This window comes from Thalassophryne amazonica, chromosome 18 (genome assembly GCF_902500255.1).
Source record: "Thalassophryne amazonica chromosome 18, fThaAma1.1, whole genome shotgun sequence".
In the NCBI taxonomy this organism is placed as follows: domain Eukaryota; kingdom Metazoa; phylum Chordata; class Actinopteri; order Batrachoidiformes; family Batrachoididae; genus Thalassophryne; species Thalassophryne amazonica.
The window spans coordinates 43,571,627-43,594,771 of NC_047120.1; the positions used below are offsets into that span (position 1 = coordinate 43,571,627).

Below are 23,145 nucleotides of genomic sequence, written 5' to 3' on the forward strand. Positions count from 1 at the left end.
CCGGACCTGGCAATTTGTTCCACTTCAGATTTAATATTGTTTTACTGATTTCTTCCTCTGTTATTTGTTGTGTAAGCATTTTATTTTGTGTTCAATCTACAGAGGGTAAGTCTAGGGAATCCAAGAAGTTGTTTACAGTTACTAAATCTGTGGCCGGGGGTTGCGTGTATAAACTGGAGTAGTAAGTCACAAAGGCTTGTTGTATGTTATCCAGGTTGTATTGCATCTCAGTCTGTGGGTGTTTAATTTTATGTATATATGTACGTTGTTTTCCTGCCCTCCAAGCAATAACTTTTTTAGCTTTAGGACCATTCTCATAATATTTGGTTTAATAAATTTAGCTTTCTTTTCTATTTTGCTCTCATACAGTTAGTTCATTTAGGGCCCGTTTTGTGTGGCATAATTGTTCAAGTGTATCATCGTTATTATTTTTCATATGTTCTTTTTCTAAGCATTTAAGTTTTTCAATTTTGGTATGAATTTCTTTCTCCTTTTCTTTCTTCCTAAAAGATGACCACATTATTATTTTACCTCTGAACAAATTTTGCTGTGTCCCATAAAATACTCGGTGATACATCTCCATTATCATTGTCTAATATGTAGAATGTAAGTTCTTCTTCCACAAATGTAAGGAATTTAGTCTCATTGAGTAAACCAGAGTTGAGCCTCCAGAGAGTCTCTTTTTGTTTAATGTCTAGATGTAACTTCAAATTAACTCCAGCGTGATCTGAGACATCTCTGACTCCAATGTTACAATCAATCACCCTGCGCCGGTCTGAGTTGAACATAAAGAATTATATAACAGCTGAGTGGATCCTTGTCATTTGATTGGTGCTTTGTATGTCACATGACATGGATTAATTCATCCTATTTTTGTTGCACTGCATTGCATTTAGAGTGCGTCTTGGTTCCATTTAGAGTGCAAATTTGGTTTCATACACTCAACAAAAATATAAACGCAACACTTTTGGTTTTGCTCCCATTTTGTATGAGATGAACTCAAAGATGTAAAACTTTTTCCACATACACAATATCACCATTTCACTCAAATATTGTTCACAAACCAGTCTAAATCTGTGATAGTGATAATTATCCTTTGCTGAGATCATCCATCCCACCTCACAGGTGTGCCATATCAAGATGCTGATTAGACACCATGATTAGTGCACAGGTGTGCCTTAGACTGTCCACAATAAAAGGCCACTCTGAAAGGTGCAGTTTTGTTTTATTGTGGGGGATACCAGTCAGTATCTGGTGTGACCACCATTTGCCTCATGCAGTGCAACACATCTCCTTCGCATAGAGTTGACCAGGTTGTCAATTGTGGCCTGTGGAATGTTGGTCCACTCCTCTTCAATGGCTGTGCGAAGTTGCTGGATATTGGCAGGAACTGGTACACGCTGTCGTATACGCCGGTCCAGAGCATCCCAAACATGCTCAATGGGTGACATGTCCGGTGAGTATGCCGGCCATGCAAGAACTGGGACATTTTCAGCTTCCAAGAATTGTGTACAGATCCTTGCAACATGGGGCCGTGCATTATCCTGCTGCAACATGAGGTGATGTTCTTGGATGTATGGCACAACAACAGGCCTCAGGATCTCGTCACGGCATCTCTGTGCATTCAAAATGCCATCAATAAAATGCACCTGTGTTCTTCATCCATAACAGACGCCTGCCCATACCATAACCCCACCGCCACCATGGGCCACTCGATCCACAACATTGACATCAGAAAACCGCTCACCCACACGACGCCACACACGCTGTCTGCCATCTGCCCTGGACAGTGTGAACCGGGATTCATCCGTGAAGAGAACACCTCTCCAACGTGCCAAACGCCAGCGAATGTGAGCATTTGCCCACTCAAGTCGGTTACGACGACGAACTGGAGTCAGGTCGAGACCCCGATGAGGACGACGAGCATGCAGATGAGCTTCCCTGAGACGGTTTCTGACAGTTTGTGCAGAAATTCTTTGGTATGCAAACCGATTGTTTCAGCAGCTGTCCGAGTGGCTGGTCTCAGACGATCTTGGAGATGAACATGCTGGATGTGGAGGTCCTGGGCTGGTGTGGTTACACGTGGTCTGCGGTTGTGAGGCTGGTTGGGTGTACTGCCAAATTCTCTGAAACGCCTTTGGAGACGGCTTATGGTAGAGAAATGAACATTCAATACACGAGCAACAGCTCTGGTTGACATTCCTGCTGTCAGCATGCCAATTGCACACTCCCTCAAATCTTGCAACATCTTTGGCATTGTGCTGTGTGATAAAACTGCACCTTTCAGAGTGGCCTTTTATTGTGGGCAGTCTAAGGCACACCTGTGCACTAATCATGGTGTCTAATCAGCATCTTGATACGGCACACCTGTGAGGTGGGATGGATTATCTCAGCAAAGGAGAAGTGCTCACTATCACAGATTTAGACTGGTTTGTGAACAATATTTGAGTGAAATGGTGATATTGTGTATGTGGAAAAAGTTTTAGATCTTTGAGTTCATCTCATACAAAATGGGAGCAAAACCAAAAGTGTTGCGTTTATATTTTTGGTGAGTGTACATTTGGTGCCATTGCACACACACACGCACAGCTCCTTGTGCACGCACCTGCACATGATCGTGCATGCATGCAGCTTTCACCTTTCACTGAACTCATAAACATTCATTATTTGTATAATAATAATATAATACCACTCAGCGTCTGATTTATCTCCTCTCTGAAGTCCGAAAGTTCTCTCTTAATTTGCCCTGTGGCTTCGCTGACTTCTATTCTTGCATCGGAACGAACCTCTTATTTCGGCAATGATGCTAGCTTTCATAGCCTCTAGGCTAACACGCTGGGTTAGCATGTTAGCACCTGTGCTCTCTTTGCTCTCACACAACAATAAAATGACCTCTTCAGCTTTCGACTGCATTTCCTCATTTTCCTCATTATCTCCACCCCATAAATTAATTTTGTAACTTTCTGAGAGTAATTTTCAGGTAAAATAAAATGGGGGAGTGAGACCCACTGAGAGGTGGTAAATTATGCAGCCTCTTGCGTCGCCGCCATACCAGAAGTCATCTTAACAGTTACTTAAAGCAGTTGTGCGGAACCACTTGACATAACATTTTTAAGTAAATCTGAGGTCTTTTTTTTTTTTTTTGGTAGAAGACAACAACTGTTATGATTATTTACTAGAAAGTGGAAGAAACACAAGATAACTGTCAATCTCCCTCGGTCTGGAATTCCATGCAAGATCTCACTTTGTGGGATAAGGATGATTCTGAGAAAGCTCAGAACTACAAAGGAGGACCTGGTCAATGACCTGAAGAGAGCTGGGACCACAGTCACAAAGATTACATAGTAACACATGATGCTGTCATGGTTTAAAATCCTGCAGGGCAGCAAGGTCCCCCTGCTCAAGCCAGCACATGTCCAGGCCCGTTTGAAGTTCAGCAGTGACCATCTGGATGATCCAGAGGAGGCATGGGAGAAGGTCATGTGGTCAGATGAGACCAGAATAGAGCTTTTTGGAATCAACTCCACTTACCATGTTTAAAGGATGAGAACAACCCCCCAAAAAAACCATCCCAACCGTGCAGCATGGGGGTGGAAACATCATACTCTGGGGGTGCTCTTCTGAAACGGGGACAAGAGGACTGCACCGTATTGAAGGGAGGATAGATAGGGTTATGTATTGTGAGATTTTGGCAAACAACCTCCTTCCCTCAGTAAGAGCATTGAAGATGGGTCATTGCTGGGTCTTCCAGCATGACAATGACCCCAAACACACAGCCAGGGCAACTAAGGAGGGGCTCCGTAAGAAGCATTTTAAGGTCCTGGAGTGGCCTGGCCAGTCTCCAGACCTGAACTCAATAGAAAATCTTTGGAGGGAGCTGAAACTCCAAACCTGAAAGATCCAGAGAAGATCTGTGTGGAGGAGTGGACCAAAATCCCTGCTGCGGTGTGTGCAAACCTGGTGAAAAACTACAGTAAACGTTTGACATCTGTAATTGCAAACAAAGGCTACTGTACCAAATATTAACATTGATTTTCACAGGTGTTCAAATACTTATTTGCAGCAGTAACATACAAATAAATTTTAAAAAATCATACATTGTGATTTCTGGATTTTTATTTTTTTTATTTTTTTTTTTAGATTATGTCTCTCACAGTGGACATGCAGCTAAGATGAAAATTTCAGACCCCTCCATGATTTCTAAGTGGGAGAACTTGCAAAATCGCAGGGTGTTCAAATACTTATTTTCCTCACTGTATGTAAAGTAAGTGCCTTGGGCTGCTCCCTTGTTTTTACTTGGGGTCGCCACAGCAGATCAGAGGTGGCGCTGCCTGTTGATTTGACACATTTTACACCGGATGCCCTTCCTGATGTAACTCACCATTACATGGAGAAATGGGCAGGGGTGGGGTTTGACCTTGGAACCTTCTACACTGAAACCAAGTGCACTAACCACTTGGCCACCACCCCTGCTTTAAGGTTCTGTTACTAACCTATAAAATTGTTCACAGACTGGCACCTTCTTAATTAGCTGACCTAACTAAACCCTACGTATTGGCCTGAGTTCTCCATTCTAAGGGCGCAGGACTACTTTATGTCCCTAAGGTGAATAAAAAGTCTGCAAGCCACAGAGCCTTCTGTTATTGTGCCCATTTTGTGGAATGATCTCCCTGCGGAGATAAAACAGTCAGATTCTATAGAGATATTCAAGTCCGGACAAAGACGCATCTATTCTCCTTCTTATATGGCTAGCATACTGGCATAGTATGGAACTATGCTTCCTATGCCTTTAACTCATCTTATTAACAAGTAACACGTCTTGGCCTCACTTCATGTAAATTCTGGGTCTGTTAGTGGAGCTCAGGGCTAGCTGCCGGCGATCATCTTAGTATTCTCTCTGCCTCCATGTCGATTTACTGCTGATAAACTCATACCTTAGGTGCAGTTATTTCTGGCCAACTGATTCTGCGCTTTTTCTCTCTGTCCGAGGCACTAATGACATCACGCAATGCTGATGGTTGAGCACCACAAGGTACTGAACTTTCCACAACATGCCCTGGCTGAACCAGTACAGTCTGCTGGAAAACGAGATTAGCTGCCTAATCAGTGGGTCAGAGTCCGACGATTTAGCCAGACTGACAACAAATATGAGTGAAGTAAGTACTTTTAAGCACTTTTTGTGGTTTCTTGAGCCATTTTGTGAAGGTAGAAATGCACTCCGACCTCAAAACATGCTTCCGTGACATAAACCTAACGCACACTCTCTTCTTCTGTGATATTTAATGGCAGCTGGCATCGTGTACCATTTGCAACATTTACAGACATCACCCGACCAGAATCAAATGAATTCAAGCCTTTTTTAACCTGTTCTGGTGTGCAAGAATAGAAGTTTGTCAACATAAACAAAGTGACGGGCTCAGCCATCACTGTAAAGAAACCCACATGCGGTTCATTTGGGTCCGGAAAGAGATCACGTGACGTGTTAAGTCACGGCTTTGCAACCGAAAAGGAGGCTAATGTTAGTTTTAACATTTTAATGCTGCTTATTTGTGTTTATAGTTATTTAACTTATTTTTATTTGATTGTCAGTTCTGTGATATTTAAAACTGGTCATACTTAACATTAACAACAAAAAAACTGCTGTTAAAATGCAAACTTAACAAAACTTCAGAATTACACGTTATGATGCAATAATGAGACAACCACCATCAGCAGCATGAATAAAGCCTGAGAAAGAAATTGAAATATATGTGTTAATCCCCCATAGAGGAGGAGTGGTTTTATTATGCGTTTAATTTCCTACTAAAGGAGATGGAGAATATCTTTAAAAGAAATAAGCTACTTTCAAATATATTTCAAAATGTAAAAATCAACCGTAAAAAAAAAAAAAAAAAAAAAAAAGTCTTTTTGAACTCAAAACACATTCTTTGATAATGTGACTCACATCGTGTTGAAACTGTGCAAAGGTCTTGCGGATGTCGTTGTGCAGAAAGACCATAGCCTCTCTGTCTGGTATGCGATCCACAGTTTTTTGAAGGGCCTCTGAGATTGTATAGTGGAGCAGAGAGTCGGAGGACGTGCCGTGGGCATAGCTAGTGGTGAGACTTGGGACGATGGGCGGCGTGTCCACATGGATGGCACTGCAGGGAAACAGGATTTAGGAAGTATCACCTGGATGGTGACGTGTGTCCTGCAGGATGGCTCACCAAACTACTGCAAGTGTATTCTGGGGAATCTTTATTACAAAATGACTCGCATGTTCTCATGACAACAGCAAAATATGTATTAATGTAACTGCACTTTTGTCAGTCAAACTGACTACGTGGAGTCACAGCCTAACAGTGAGTCTATATCGAGATATACAAAAATCAGCGTTACCTCTGTTGTAACCCAATCAATGGTTTTATATCACAATGCAAACCCATAACCCTGCTGATTAGTTTATTCCTTTTGTGAGAAAGCGGCTTCTGTTCTGAACATGTGACTGCACAGGGTCATAGGTCAGGACATGTATTTACAGACTATAATTTAATGTATCTGCATTGAACAAAGTGAAATGGAAATCTTGTAGATTTCACTCAAATGATCACCATAATCAAAGTCTCATGTATTTTTCCCCACATCTAATATGTGATGTCTAAGTACACTCAACAAAAATATAAACGCAACACTTTTGGTTTTGCTCCCATTTTGTATGAGATGAACTCAAAGATCTAAAACTTTTTCCACATACACAATATCACCATTTCCCTCAAATATTGTTCACAAACCAGTCTAAATCTGTGATAGTGAGCACTTCTCCTTTGCTGAGATAATCCATCCCACCTCACAGGTGTGCCATATCAAGATGCTGATTAGACACCATGATTAGTGCACAGGTGTGCCTTAGACTGCCCACAATAAAAGGCCACTCTGAAAGGTGCAGTTTTGTTTTATTGGGGGGGGGGGGATACCAGTCAGTATCTGGTGTGACCACCATTTGCCTCATGCAGTGCAACACATCTCCTTCGCATAGAGTTGACCAGGTTGTCAATTGTGGCCTTTGGAATGTTGGTCCACTCCTCTTCAATGGCTGTGCGAAGTTGCTAGATATTGGCAGGAACTGGTACACGCTGTCGTATACGCCGGTCCAGAGCATCCCAAACATGCTCAATGGGTGACATGTCCGGTGAGTATGGCGGCCATGCAAGAACTGGGACATTTTCAGCTTCCAAGAATTGTGTACAGATCCTTGCAACATGGGACCGTGCATTATCCTGCTGCAACATGAGGTGATGTTCTTGGATGTATGGCACAACAATGGGCCTCAGGATCTCGTCACGGTATCTCTGTGCATTCAAAATGCCATCAATAAAATGCACCTGTGTTCTTCGTCCATAACAGATGCCTGCCCATACCATAACCCCACCGCCACCATGGGCCACTCGATCCACAACACTGACATCAGAAAACCGCTCACCCACACGACGCCACACACGCTGTCTGCCATCTGCCCTGAACAGTGTGAACCGGGATTCATCCGTGAAGAGAACACCTCTCCAACGTGCCAAATGCCAGCGAATGTGAGCATTTGCCCACTCAAGTCGGTTACGACAACGAACTGGAGTCAGGTCGAGACCCCGATGAGGACAACGAGCATGCAGATGAGCTTCCCTGAGACGGTTTCTGACAGTTTGTGCAGAAATTCTTTGGTTATGCAAACCGATTGTTTCAGCAGCTGTCCGAGTGGCTGGTCTCAGACGATCTTGGAGGTGGACATGCTGGATGTGGAGGTCCTGGGCTGGTGTGGTTACACGTGGTCTGCGGTTGTGAGGCTGGTTGGATGTACTGCCAACTTCTCTGAAACGCCTTTGGAGACGGCTTATGGTAGAGAAATGAACAGTCAATACACGAGCAACAGCTCTGGTTGACATTCCTGTTGTCAGCATGCCAATTGCACGCTCCCTCAAATCTTGCGACATCTGTGGCATTGTGCTGTGTGATAAAACTGCACCTTTCAGAGTGGCCTTTTATTGTGGGCAGTCTAAGGCACACCCGTGCACTAATCATGGTGTCTAATCAGCATCGTGATATGGCACACCTGTGAGGTGGGATGGATTATCTCAGCAAAGGAGAAGTGCTCACTATCACAGATTTAGACTGGTTTGTGAACAATATTTGAGGGAAATGGTGATATTGTGTATGTGGAAAAAGTTTTAGATCTTTGAGTTCGATACCACTTTTTCCATGTCTGAGACATTACTGATACTGGAACCAAAAGTATCTGCCAGTACATATATACCAATCAGAATATTTGCCAGAAAACAAATAATCTGTTTAACACATTTGTCTGTATGCACTTTGCTAACATAAGTATCAACTCGAACTGTGGAACAAAGATTCTACTCCGAATCTGATCCAGATTACAGATTTGGTGTCCATTTAAATTTAACATCAAAAACCCCATTTAATGTATATTTTACATTCTATATTAATCAAACATGCCCCAATCAGTCTCATATTTGAAAACGAGGTGCAGACTGGCACTCACTATCACCCAACAATGTTTTATCCAAATCTGATCCAGATTACATCTTTTGTATCCATTTAAATTTAACATTGAAAACCCCATTTAATGTATATTTTATATTATATCTTAATCAAACATGCCCCAATCACTCTCATATTTGAAAGCGAGGTTCAAACTGGCACTCTCAAAGAATTGACTAAGTCTGAGCAACACCTGATCTGTATTGTGGATTTAGCAGATATTTGATAGTAACACTGAAAAGTCTTTTTGATCTATATTTTGTATTATATTTTTGCTGTTGAAAAGCCACTTTAACAAGAATTTGACCTTGAAAATGTTTTCCAAGGTAAAGATTTGTGGAATTGGAAACTATCGATGGAGTTTTGCGTTCTATGAACACGGTGCTCTAGTTTGACCTTTACTTTATAGACCAAGCATTCAACACAATCAAAACTATTACATTTATTAATCCTATTAGTTCAACCATTAATTTTCACCACTTTAAACAAAAATTGGAGTAACTTTAACTTGTGACCCCTGTACAAACTGAAACTGACCATCATCACCATTCTTGTTGTTTTTAACCCCATAACATTCTTTCATAGATGGCCCAAACTATACCTTTTTGGAATATTTAAGACCAGACAAAAAGTGTGGTATAGTTTTCAATATGATTGGAGCATTTTTTAATTTTGACCCCTGTGTAATTCTTCAATTGACCCCTACCTGGCGGCTTATTGAAAATTCAAGTGGCCAATCGGTTTTTCAAAAGAGTAATGTCTAAGGAGTATTTGTGCCACATTTGGTGCTTCTATCAGCATTTGCAGGATTGTTTCAGTTATCTGCTGCATTATGGAATTAGTGTGTGTTAAAGCAAAAGAAAACCCACTGATAAAATATAGCTGGGAAGATAGACTGTGCTATAAACTAACGATTGATGCGTATCAATGAAAATAAGGCGCTCTTACAACTGAAATATCCACCTCGAAAGTCTGCATTTTTAGCAGAATTCGATGATTTCATAAATGCCGCCATTGACACAATTTTAACCAATCAGAAAAAAAAAAAAAAAAAAAAAAAAAAACCCGGATTGCTTGTGATGCTGCTGTGACGTAGTGTGAGCACAGAAAGCCACAGGTGGTGAACAGGTGCTGATGTAAAAGTCCTCTCTCGCTCACTTTCTCTGTCTCTCGCTCGCTGTTTTCCTACTGAGCAAACACCAAGTCTTTCAACTAACTAAATAAACTAAATTCATCAGTGCTCACGGGAGTAACTGGGTAAACACTGAAGGATTTTTGTGGTTTTCCCATTCAGCGGGGAGAAAGTGAATCTCTGATCGGCTGTTCTCTTCAGTTGTGCTCAGAGCGAGCTGCGCCTGTGAAGCTGCAGCGCTCCGAAGCCGCTGATTTTCAGTAACAATTCAGTTCATGCTTCGGAAAATCCATGCTCGGCACGGCACAGACCATTTGAACCTGAGAGACGGATGGAAATTTGCCGTTAATGGTGGATTAAAACTTGTGTGTGGTGCAGTGCGCGGAAGAAATAGCTCGCCTTGAGCAGAGAACCTCCCCCCTCCCTCCTCTTGTGCCGCTGAGCAGTGAACAAAGCAGAGAGCAGACAGCCCAACAGATGTGGTTTCTCTCCAATATCGGAAAATCCTGCAGGTTGGATCGGGAAATTCCGATCCGCAAATTACATCGGTATCGGAACCCAATACCGATCTGGGATTGCCGTTTACGTGCTATGTCCCTTCTATACTGAATGGCGACACTGGTGAGTTGTGAACCTCTGTGCCCATGTGAAGTCACACATCGCTGTTATAGCAGCCAACATGGCCATCTGCTGGTGGCTTTAGACCAGCCATCCAAAATGTTAAATGGACTGCATTTATGCTTTTCCATCTGCATCAGACTCTCAAAGCTCTTTACCAATAATGCCCCACATTCACCCCGATGTGAGGTCACTGCTGCCATACAAGGTACTCACTACCAGTGGTGGGCACTGTTCCACTAATCCGCTAGCCATTAATTATCAAAGCTAACGTTTTCATTAGTGGATTAGCACTCTTTTTCGTAGTAAAAAAGTGCGGGTACTAGACTGGCCTGCCTGCAGTCCAGACCTGTCGTCCATTGAAAATGTGTGGCGCATTACGAAGCACAAAATACCACAACGGACTGCTGAACAACTGAAGTTGTACATCAAGCAAGAATGGGAAAGAATTCCACCTACAAAGCTTCAACAATTAGTGTCCTCAGTTCCCAAATGCTTATTGAGTGTTGTTAGAAGGAAAGGTGATGTAACACAGTGGTAAATATACCACTGTCCCAGCTTTTTTGAAATGTGTTGCAGGCATCCATTTCAAAATGAGCAAATATTTGCACAAAAACGTCTATCAGTTTGAACATTAAATATCTTGTCTTTGTGGTATATTCAATTGAATATAGGCTGAAGAGATCATTGTATTCTGTTTTTATTTACATTTCACACAATGTCCCAACTTCACTGGAATTGGGGTTGTATTTACAAATACAGATTCATTTGTAAAACCCACCACACATTTCATTAACTGTGTGTTACTGACCAGCCAACCACTGAGGTCAGGAAATTAATGTACCCATAATGCAATGCAACATCTGTGTCTAAATGCTAACCTTCAAAATTAGTGCATTACTTTAAAACTAAAACATATTGCTGATATTTTCACTTTGTAAAACGACAGACATGATGTTAATTTAAATAACTTGTCCAGAGTTTGTTTAAAATTATAACCATAAGTCAAAACTGTCTGCCTGTGCAAGATTCCAGTGAAACGGCCAGCAGCTCTGTATGGTGTGAAGAGAAATGATCTTTTTCTTTTTCCTCTCTCTCTGATCACCAGGTCTCTTTTGCTGAGAAAAGGTTGATCTGAGACAGAAGCGCTGACTCATTGTTCTGTTAGTAGCTGCTGTGTACTGAAGTCAAGCTTTAGCTTTTACCTGTAACTTCTGCTAAATTCTTTAGGGATTTATTGGTTTAGCTTTATAAAAGTTAACTTTTCATTTAGCGGATTAACGGTTATCGAAGCTAACTTTTTGGTTAGCTGTGCCCACCACTGCTCACTACACAGCGGGAGCAACTTGGGGATTAACGACCTTGCCCAAGGGCCTTTAGTAATTTTCTGGTCAGGCTGGGATTTGAACCGAGGATCCTCTGGTCTCTAGCCCAACACTTATCCACTAGACCATCACCTCCCACAAAAACACTCTTAACTTTAACATAAATTATCACACATGCTTACAACTTTTCATATGGGCTCTCAATATCATAATCCCAATTGTAAATTATCAGTGGGTTTTCTTTTCCTTTAAAGGGTAGGGGGCGTGGCACCACAAAGGTCTCTTCATATTCTCACAGTTGGACATCTAGGAACTTCCTAACTGGAAGCAAGCTGCCATCTTAGGTTGGGGGAATTGCGTGACTTCGGTAACATTGAAAGCAGCACGAAAATGCCTAAATGTTGTTGTATTCCGGGTTGTACAGCCAACCAAGAGTTATTCCGAACGAAAGTTCTATATTATACCATCTAAGAAATGCAGGTGTGAGAAACACAGATGGGAGTATCAACAAAAAGAAACGATGGAGTCCCAAGTCTGGTCCTGCTATCTGTGTTCTGCCCATTTCATCTTGTAAGTACTTTTTGTGTTAATATTTATGAATTGAGGCTGTTGTCAGGATCCATTCACATTTTTCAACAATTTGAAAATTCTGATAAAGCGCCAGCTACAGAAACAAAGCTGGATGATGGTTAAACAATGTCTCTGAAAGTCAACGTCAGTCCAGATTTCTTGTTTTGTTTTGGCTTTGGTGTCCATCGTTAGTGCCGTGTGACCGGGGCTTAACTGATACAATTATTTATATATATATATATATATATATATATATATACACACATATACACACACACACACATACACATGAGGTCTGTCCATAAAGTATAGGTCCTTTTTATTTTTTTCAAAAACTATATGGATTTCATTCATATGTTTTTACGTCAGACATGCTTGAACCCTCGTGCGCATGCGTGAGTTTTTCCACGCCTGTCAGTGACGTCATTCGTCTGTGAGCACTCCTTGTGGGAGGAGTCGTCCAGCCCCTCGTCGGAATTCCTTTGTCTGAGAAGTTGCTGAGAGACTGGCGCGTTGTTTGATCAAATTTTTTTCTAAACCTGTGAGACACATCGAAGTGGACATGGTTCGAAAAATTAAGCTGGTTTTCGGTAAAAATTTTAACAGCTGATGAGAGATTTTGAGGTGATACTGTCGCTTTAAGGACTTCCCACGGTGCGAGACGTCGCGCAACGCTCTCAGGCGCCGTCGTCAGCCTGTTTCAAGCTTAAAACCTCCACATTTCAGGCTCTATTGATCCAGGACGTCGTGAGAGAACAGAGAAGTTTCAGAAGAAGTCGGTTTCAGCATTTTATCCGGATATTCCACTGTTAAAGGAGATTTTTTTAATGAAAGACGTGCGGACGGGTCCGCGCGTCGGGACGCAGCCGACGCGGTGCGGCAGCACAGAAAAACACCTCCGTGTTGATAACCATTTGTAAAATCCAGGCGGCTTTTGATGGCTTTCAGTGGAGTGAGTATATGAGAAATTGTTTAACAGCAGGACATGTTCCAACTTGTCCTTAAGGCTTCCAACAGAGGTGTTTTTCCTGTGGCGGAGCGTCGCGGCGGCTGCGAGCCGACGCTGCAATCCGCCCGCACGTCTTTCATTAAAAAAATCTCCTTTAACAGTGGAATATCCGGATAAAATGCTGAAACCGACTTCTTCTGAAACTTCTCTGTTCTCTCACGACGTCCTGGATCAATAAGCTTGAAACAGGCTGACGACGGCGCCTGAGAGCGTTGCGCGACGTCTCGCACCGTGGGAAGTCCTTAAAGCGACAGTATCACCTCAAAATCTCTCATCAGCTGTTAAAATTTTTACCAAAAACCAGCTTAATTTTTCGAACCATGTCCACTTCAATGTGTCTCACAGGTTTAGAAAAAATTTTAATCAAACAAAGCGCCAGTCTCTCAGCAACTTTTCAGACAAAGGAATTCCGACGAGGGGCTGGACGACTCCTCCCACAAGGAGTGCTCACAGGCGAATGATGTCACCGACAGGCGTGGAAAAACTCACGCATGCGCACGAGGGTTCAAGCATGTCTGACGTAAAAACATATGAATGAAATCTATATAGTTTTTGAAAAAAATAAAAAGGACCTATACTTTATGGACAGCCCTCGTATACACACGAGGTCTATTAGAAAAGTATCCGACCTTATTATTTTTTCAAAAACCATATGGATTTGAATCACATGTGATTACATGAGACATGCTTGAACCCTCGTGGGCATGCGAGAGTTTTTTCACGCCTGTCGGTTACGTCATTCGCCTGTGGGCAGCCTTTGAGTGAGGAGTCGCCCACCATCTCGTCGATTTTTTTCATTGTTTAGGAATGGCTCAGAGACTGCTGCTTTGTTTGATCAAATTTTTTCAAAACTGTAAGGCACAACTGAGTGGACACCATTCGATAAATTCAGCTGGTTTTCGGTAAAAATTTTAACGGCTGATGAGAGATTTTTGTCTGGTAGTGTCGCTTTAAGGATGGCCCACATTTCAGGCTCTGTTGACCCAGTAAGTCGTCAGAGAACAGAGAACTTTCAGAAGAAGTCGGCATGAGGAGTTCATTCGGACATTCCACTGTTAACGGACATTTTGTAATGAAAGAACATGCGGGCAGAGTCGCATGTCGGGCCGGACCCGACCGCGGAGGGTTGCGACAGGAAAAACACCTCCGTTGGAAACCTTAACGGACAAGTTGGAACATGCCCAAGCTGTTAAACAATTTCTCAGTTACTCACTTGTTGAAAGCCATCAAAAGCCGCCTGAATTTTACAAATGGTTTTCAACACGGAGGTGTTTTTCCTGTCGCGGCGCACACAGATTTGCCGAGTCGTCACGGAAACGACTCGGCGAATTTGCGCGCACATCTTTCATTACAAAATGTCCTTAAACAGTGGAATGTCCGCATAAAGTCCTCATGCCGGCCTCTTCTGAATCTGCTCTGTTCTCTCACGACGTCCTGGGTGAATTAAGCCTTAAATTAGGATGTTTTCAGGTCGAAACAGGCCGATGACTAGGGTTGGGTACCGAAACGCGGTGCCAATAGAGCACCGGTTCCGACGTAAATGGTAGTAACAAGACCGAATAAGAATGAAAATTTCGGTGCCTCATTTTGGTGCCTGACTTTTTTTTTCATGAGCTGAAAGGGGGCGACCGACCACAGTGTTCCGGCATCAACCTGCGTGACGTCAGCGCCGCATTAGCTGATGAGAACTGATAGCAAAAGGATCAATAAAAATGCCGAAGGCAAAACGCTCCAAAGTTTGGCTTCATTTTACACCCAAGGGCAACGACTCTGCGACGTGCCACAGATGTTAGAAAACAATTGCATGTAAGGGAGGTAACACATCAAATTTGATGAAACATCTGGCCAGTCACAGAGTTTATTTGAAAGCTGAACAATGCACGGTGTTTGATAAACTGCGCAACGTTTCACGGCCCAGCACTTCGGCAGCAGGAGCTGCAGGGCAAATTGAAGAAAGTCCCACTCCCAGCCCTGCTAGTGTGGCGTTGCACATCACCGATGATGACGATGACAGCAGCCGTTCCTCTTCAGGTAAGTTTAGTTTAATGCCAACCGCAAATCTTGATTATTAAGTGTCTTAGGTTAGCATTAGCAAGTACTGTTGCATTTTAACAGCGTGTGTCTATTAGCCAGGCGTTAGACACTGTCTAACGCCTGGCTATGTATAGTTCCACTTAGTGTCTGCTGACGTTATGCTTAACATGAACCTCATAACAAGTACTGTATGTATGCAAAATGTACAAGATTGAATGCGCAATTTTGCACAAGATTGAATGCGCAATTGCATAGGAACAACAAATAGGTAAGCTATAGCTAAAGACTGTAGGCCAGTTGTACGTGACCTGTCTCGATATACCTGTCTCGAGGCTACACTATTAAATATTTCTGCTCAATGTCTGCTTAAAGCAAAAGTCTGAATATATGTAAACAAAATGTTGAACTTTCAGTATATTTACATCAGTATCAATTTTCGTTTAATGAGTAACAGGTGTATATTATTAACTATTTTGATAGTAATGTTTTTATTTCTGGCTTTCAAGTAACCACAGTGACTCCTTTCACCCTGGCTAAGAAGAATGCACTACCCAAGGAGAAGGTGGAGGAAATCCACAGGGCAGTCACCAAATTTGTGGTGATGGGGCTTCATCCATTTTCCACGGTGGAATCACTATCTTTTAGGTGAAAATGTGGTAGATATTAAAATAGACTATATATATATATATATATATATATATATATATATATATATATATATATATATACATACATACATACATACATACATACATATTGTTTTTTGTTTTGGTTTTTTTTTGAAGGGAGATGAGCATTGCCCTGAACCCTAAATATCAACCACCATCCAGGGATGACCTATCCAACACCTTAATACCTGCATGGTATTCTGTTGTGAAACAGAATGTCATCCAACAGCTTGCACACGTCAGCAAAACTGCAATTACTTGCGATGGATGGACCAGCGTGGCACAGGACCACTATCTGACAGTGACTGTTCACTACATTTACAAGTTCTGAGCACTGAAGCAGTTTATGAGGCTCAGACAGGGCTAGTGGTGGCAGAGGAAATCCACAAAATTCTTGAGGAGTTCAAGTTGACTGGAAAAGTCCTTGCTGCCACAGTTGACAATGCAAGCAACTTGGATGTTGCACTGAAAAATTTAAAATTTTTAAAAGTTGGATGCTTTGCCCACACACTCAACCTGGCAGCACAGAAGGTGTATGGCATCCAAGCTGTGACCAGGTGGTGTGCAAAGATCCGTGCAGTGGTGGTGTGGTTGAAGCGCTCCACCATGAGCAAAACTGTTTTGAGAGAGAAGCAACGACTCCTCAGCATTAATATAATCATGATACATTTAAATATAAGAAGTTGTTTATTGTAATTCAAATGTCTGTGTTTTAGATTTGCCAGAGCATAATGTTATCCTTGATGTGAGGACTCGCTGGAATTCTCTGTACATCATGGTTGAGCGGTCTGTGGAGCAGTTCCCTGCAATCCAGGCAGCTTGCCTCGATCACAGGCTGAGGAAGCCAATGGAGAGGGACAGGTGAGGTGATAGACAGGAGGGTCCCTTGTAATAATGTCAGTTTAACTTTTGTAATTATTTTCATTCATTTTTTTATTATTGTTTATATTCCATAGACTAGAGCGGCTCACTGACAGTGATTTTGAGAAGGCAGAGGAATTCATGAAATGCATGAAAGTCCTGTACACCTCAACCCTCTGCGTGTCAAGTGACAAGTCCCCCACATGCAGCCAAATCATCCCAATCCTCACAAAGCTGGAGGCACGATATTTACCCACAGATGATGACAGTATGTTTGTGCCTGCTATAAAAGAGAAGGTCTGGGGAGATCTCGAAAAAAGATACCAGGTACTATCTATTTGCAGCCAATCTCTATGTTCACAAAGAGAGAAGCCAAACTACACAATTTTTACTACTGGACACTAAATCATGTTTTCATTACAGGATAAAGAAATTCAGAACTTCCTTCAGGAGGCCACATTGATGGACCCTCGCTTTAAAGGCAAGCTGGGAGTTGGTGTTACAGAAGCTTGGGATAGGCTTGAGAAAGCAACGACTGACAGTGTCACGGCAACTCAGGTATTTTACAGCATATTTGTCAGAGACAGTGGGCTAATTGCTCATCTTTTTCATATGCTCTATGTCTATGTTACAGTTTCTTTAACTAAGTATTTCTGTTTTGTGGGTAATCGGTTTGTGTCTGCAGCTTCCACTAGAGGACCATCATCAGAGTGAGGCAGAAGTAGGTGGTGATGGTGATGATGAGGTGGAGGTGGAGCAAGAGGACACACATGTAAGTGCAGTCATATACTATTTATCTTGTCTACAATGATGATGAATAGTTGTTTTTTGTGTTATACTAAACTTGTTTGTATTTTGCAGCAAAGAGGAGCTCACAGGATGTCAGCCTTGGAGCAGTTATTTGCGGATGAAGACCGGGAACTTCTCCACACAACTATGAGCACAAGCAGTGCCCTCTCTATCACGGAGCAGGTCAAGAAAGAGATTGAGCTCTACAAAGGCATGCCAGCAATCACATCTGGACAAGACCCTGTGGCTTGGTGGTGGGGTAAGAGGGATACCCTTCCTAATTTGTCTGCCTTGTCAGAGGTGTATTTGTGCGTGCAGGCCTCCTCAACCCCCTCTGAGAGGGCTTTCTCCTGTGCTGGACATGCAATTAGCCAGGAAAGATGCCGTATATTGCCAGAAAAGGCCAATATGCTGATATTCCTGCAGAAGAACTGCAATTGAAGAATTGAAGTTATTTATATGTGCAATAACTGTTTTATAATATTTTGTTCCATATTTGTGTTATATTTATATTAAAGTGATTGTTCGGGTTATTGTTCTATTTGATATTATGGACATTTTATTTTATATTTATTATTATCATATGTTTTATTTATATTGTTTAAAGATTTACAACAAGTTAATATTATGTTTCAATTTTATTTAGGAATAAAAGGGTATTGTTTTTTTTTGACAAAGTGTGTGCAGTTCATTTTTTTTTTAAGTACCGGTTCGAGAACCGTTTAAGCACCGGTATTGTTTAAAAAATACCGAGTAGGCATCGGTATCGGATAAAACCCAACCGATACCCAACCCTACCGACGACGGCGCCTGGAAGCGCTGCAGGACGTCCCGCTCCGTGGGAAGTCCTTACACTGACAGAAACACCCATAATCTCTCATCAGCTGTTAATCTTTTCACCGAAAACCAGCTTAATTTCTCGAATAGTGTCCACTCGGATATTCCTCACAGGTCCAGAAAAAATTTTGTTAAAGCAACGCGCGCCGTCTCGAGCAGCGTGTGAAACAAAGGAATTCAGCCGAGAGGGCGGGACCACATCTCACTCAAGGCCTGCCCACAGGGAAATGATGTCACCGACACGCGTGAAAAAACTCACGCATGTGCACGAGGGTTCAAGCATGATTGGTGTAATCGCACGTCATTCAAATCCATATATTTAAAACAAAAAAGGGTCGGTTTATTATCTAATAGACCTTGTATATATATATATATATATATATATATATATATATATATATATATATATATATATATACACACACACACACACACACACACAAAAGAATACTCACGAGGACTCTTGATGAAGTCTGTGTCTTTGTAATCAATCTCTGGCCATTGTTTAGAATCGTCTAACCAGTCGTCTGCAATAACCTTATACGGCTATTTTCAGATTCCTGCCAACTCCAGGTTCTTTCTGTATTGATTCCGTGCCTCTGGTGGCAAATTGTCTTTGTACTGATACATCATCAAAAAAAAAAAAAAAAAAAACTTGGAAAGTAGAGAAACAAACTTTGCGAACGTGCTCATGTTTCCCCCAAACAAAGATGGTGCCTAGAAATTACGTCGCGTGTGACGTCACGCTGACTGTGAGGATGCTGCTTAAGCGATGGACAGTGTAACTGTTCAACTTCCCAACTCCACACAAAACTACATATACTATGGAATCACTGAATCACAAATAAATCATTTACATGGATGGGTGTCAAACATGAGGTGTTACACAGGGACAGACCCGGGATTTTGTACAGGGGCATGGATTTGCGAATTGTGTTCTGCGTGTCTGTTTATAAGAATCTTCTCGCCCAGAAGAAAAAAGAGCGCCAACAACTACACATAACTGTGTTCTTCACTTGGAAAAAGACACCTACACCGAGGTGTGACTCGGTGGAAAAAGGCGCGACAGCGGCGCGACGCCAGGATGAAGAGGTGCGATCAGAGGAACTGTAAAATACTGGTCAGTCACTATTAATAATTTCTTATTTATTTCTTATCAACCTCGTAGGTTGATCGTTAAAATTAAATTCGTTCATTCTAAAAGCCATAATTATTTGTAGGAAAACGTTCTATTTTTATTTCTCAAAAAAATGTTTGGGCCTGAAAACAGGTTGGTCTTATTTTTCTACTCAGGTTTGAACTTTGAGAGTGTTTCCACACGAGAGAAAAGTGAGAAAATGTTAATGCTTGTTTGAGAAAAGTGTATAAAGTACGTAGTGAGGGGTTTTACAGCCTTAAAACATCTATAATAATTGTAAAAAAATAACACTGACTACTTTGCGGATTTCGCTTATTGCGGGTTATTTTTAGAACGTAACTCCCGCGATAAACGAGGGACCACTGTATAGCAGAGAAAAAACTTCATAACCTCTTTTTATTAATTTGAACTTTATTTTACAATCCTGAATGTGACACTGTAACGTTATGATGACAAGTAACAGAGAACATTTGAAATGTCTGTGGCTAAAAAAGTGAACAACTTTGCTACACCTTGCTAATTCATGGTCTGGTACAAATGTATTTAAAATGTTTATTTTAAATGTACTTCCTAATCCTGGCAAGAACCGAATGGTAAATAATCTCCAGCAACAAGTGTGATTTTTATACTTCATTCCTTTGAATCAGTGGTTTGTTACACAGCCCCCCCTTACAGAATTTTCTCTGTCCGCCAGTGAACGCACCAAACAGCTGCTCAGCTCGGCCTTTTTCACCACAAAAGCAACTTGCACAGTAACTTAATCAACAGTTTCAACGTGCATTTTTATTTCGTGAGAGAATTGTGGACTCCGCGCCCTTTATTAAACGCATATTTAAACAGATTTTGGAACGATAATCCCCTTTGCTAGACTGAGCCGTGAACATCTTTCTAACGGTCACAAAATATGTTTTCTGTTTTTCTCCTCATCTAGGCGTCAACGTAGATGCGTCATTGTTGTCCCGTGACAGTCAAAGAGAAGAAAACGAAAGTATGCGCAAAGTTTTGCGAGTTTAAAACTATATTTCACACACACACATACAAAACCCTTTAAACCACACGACAAACAAACAGAACGAGCCGATAAGTTGTCAACAATCATGCAAACTATTTATTAGCAACTCACCGATTCTGCAGGGGAAACTCAATATGACGCATCCATGATGTCTGCAGAGGTTTTGTAGACTTGGACAAAAAATCAAGTGACTGAGCACGAAATAAAACCCTGTGGATCATTATTGTTACCAGCTGCAAATCACCGCGTCCCTCTGTGGAAAACCTAACCGGTTCAGTCTGCGCTTCGGTGTTCGGATCGCGCAGGAAAAAACAAAACAAAAAAATCAGTCTTTTGGGGATCGACGATTTGTCACGATCCCGCCCCCACTGTCAGTTAAACATAGTTAAATAGTTCTGGGAAAATCCCGCTAAATGGGCAATCTACGACATCTGCTGTTGGAATGCGGTAATTGCATTGGGTAATAAAGGCGAAGGATTATGGGTAATAGTGCAATGGAAGATTCACCACGGAGATAACGTGTCTCTGATTGTCCGTGGATAAATTAATATGAACTCTTTTCATTTGTAAACGGCGCTAGAGCTAAGATGGTTTCCCTTGATTGGATATATTGTTTACTTGACAGTATTTTTGTCATGTTTTAGTGAAGTCAAGAAATCCTTGAAGACCCAAGTCCTCCTTGGCCTACATGATTCAGCAGGTCATCAAGGACAAGCTCATACAAAGATTTTTTGGACTGGAATGGAACGTGACATTGTCAATCATGTGATAAACTGTTTTCGTTGTGCGGTTGGGAAGACTCCAGAGCCTAATGACCGCGCTGCTCTTGAGAGAATTTGTATCTCTGAACCAATGGAACTGGTCTGTATTGACTTTTGGACTGCCGAGGAGACTGACTAGAAGTGTTTGGATGTTTTAAGTTGTGACGGACCACTTTTCCAAACTGGCTCATGCATTCCCATGTAAGAATCAGCCAGCAAAGCAAGTTGCCCATCGTCTTTGGAATGACTTTTTCTGCATTTATGGTTTCCCCAAATGCATCCATCCAGATCAGGGAGCCAATTTTGAGAGTCGACTCATAGTTCCTTCATGAGGAACTCTACCATCACCTCCTTAGGGGAGGTAATGGTCTAGTGGTTAAAGCGTTGGGCTTTGGACCAGAGGATCCTCAGTTCAAATCCTAGCCTGAACGGAAAATCACTAAGGGCCCTTGGGCAAGGTCCTTAGGCTAGGTGGTCACAGATGCTTCAAATGCTGACTTTCTGTTCCAACTTTACAGAGCATGAGACTACTGGTTTTGTACCCTTCTTCCTCATGTTTGGGAGGATTCCACTTCTTCCTGTTGGTTCCAGTGTGTCCTGCACACCATCTCCCAGTTAAGACACAACTTGTTTGAAGCTGCACGCATTGCCCGCCAGAACAGTTTGCCAGAACAGGCTCATCAGGTAAAGAACTACAGTCGCAAAGCCAGAGGGGCTCTCCTCATGGTCTACGACAGGGTCTTGCTTGGAAATTGTGGTGAGAGAGGGAAGAGTTAAGTTGCAGATAAATGGGAATCCACAGTGTACAAAGTGCAATCTGTGAAGCCTGACATCAATGTGTAATGCATCAGGGATCCCATGACACTGAGGGAAAAGGTTGTCTACAGAAACCTCCTGCTCCCCGTGAGTTTCCTCCCTGTCTGATGATGTCAGAATCCAGGTGCTGGTAGCGGACAAAGTGAACCAGTGCTGCTTGTTGATACACAGGACAGTGAGACAAAAACAGAAAATGGCTGCTGCAGATGGATGAGGAATGTGTTGAGGATGCTACACCTAGTCAACAGGACTGAGCTTCTGAGTACCTGTGGTCCCACATGGTGTGCATGAGGCTTTGCACACATGTGACTCTTCACTGCAAGCGGCAGTTGTTGCCCTCTGCTAAGCATGTTGTTCTCCAAGATAAAATCTTCCATCCCTCAGTAGGTGGGTGATGCTCAACAAGTTCCCTTCTCTGAATGTGACACTGTCACACAGCTCAATGCGCTTCAACAGGGCGACATTGTTTGTGTGCAGCCAGCTAGCTCCTTTTTGCACTCGGTCGGGTAGACCTGTAAAGCCCCCAGTTCGACTCACCTGTGAGATGAAAGAGCAGGTTGTTGATGAGTCTGCATCAACAGTTGATTCTTTAGTTTCTTTTGTGAGAAACATGTTTTCTGGGAAGGTTGCTGATGATTCTGAGATTCATGTGTTATTAATTGCGTGTTTTGCAGAGAGTCTTGTACAGAGCATTGCCTATGTTTAGAAAGGTGTATACGGCATATTTTGTCTATGTTGGTGAGGGGACTGGCCACTTCCTTGCTAATTGGTTCCTTAGTGGGAAGTCTGTAACTGACTTGATTAAGTTATGCTCTTACGATCACACACCTGGAGCAGTGATGGTTTTTTCCTCCTTCCCTTTCACCCCAGTTTGCAGGATTTTAGAGGGTGTGGGTAACATAGTTCAATAGTTCGGGTAAAATCCAGCTAAATGGGCAAACTATGCCATCTATTGTTGGAACACGGTAACTGCATTGGGTAATAAAGACAAAGGATTATGGGTAATCCTTAGTGCAATGGAGGATTCACCATGAAGGTAATGTGTC

The 23,145-nt window shown here is 42.1% G+C and overlaps 1 protein-coding gene across 1 annotated transcript in view; it reads right to left on the reverse strand.

The window, feature by feature from the left end:
• acsf2 (acyl-CoA synthetase family member 2) overlaps nucleotides 1–20,874 on the reverse strand; it is a 61,990-nt gene extending 41,116 nt beyond the window's left edge. The window contains 2 exon segments of the mRNA XM_034193351.1: nucleotides 5,945–6,140; nucleotides 20,634–20,874. Coding sequence (XP_034049242.1) covers nucleotides 5,945–6,140; nucleotides 20,634–20,743 — 306 coding nt within the window. The 5' untranslated portion in view covers nucleotides 20,744–20,874.
• Between the last annotated feature and the right edge of the window lie 2,271 nt (nucleotides 20,875–23,145).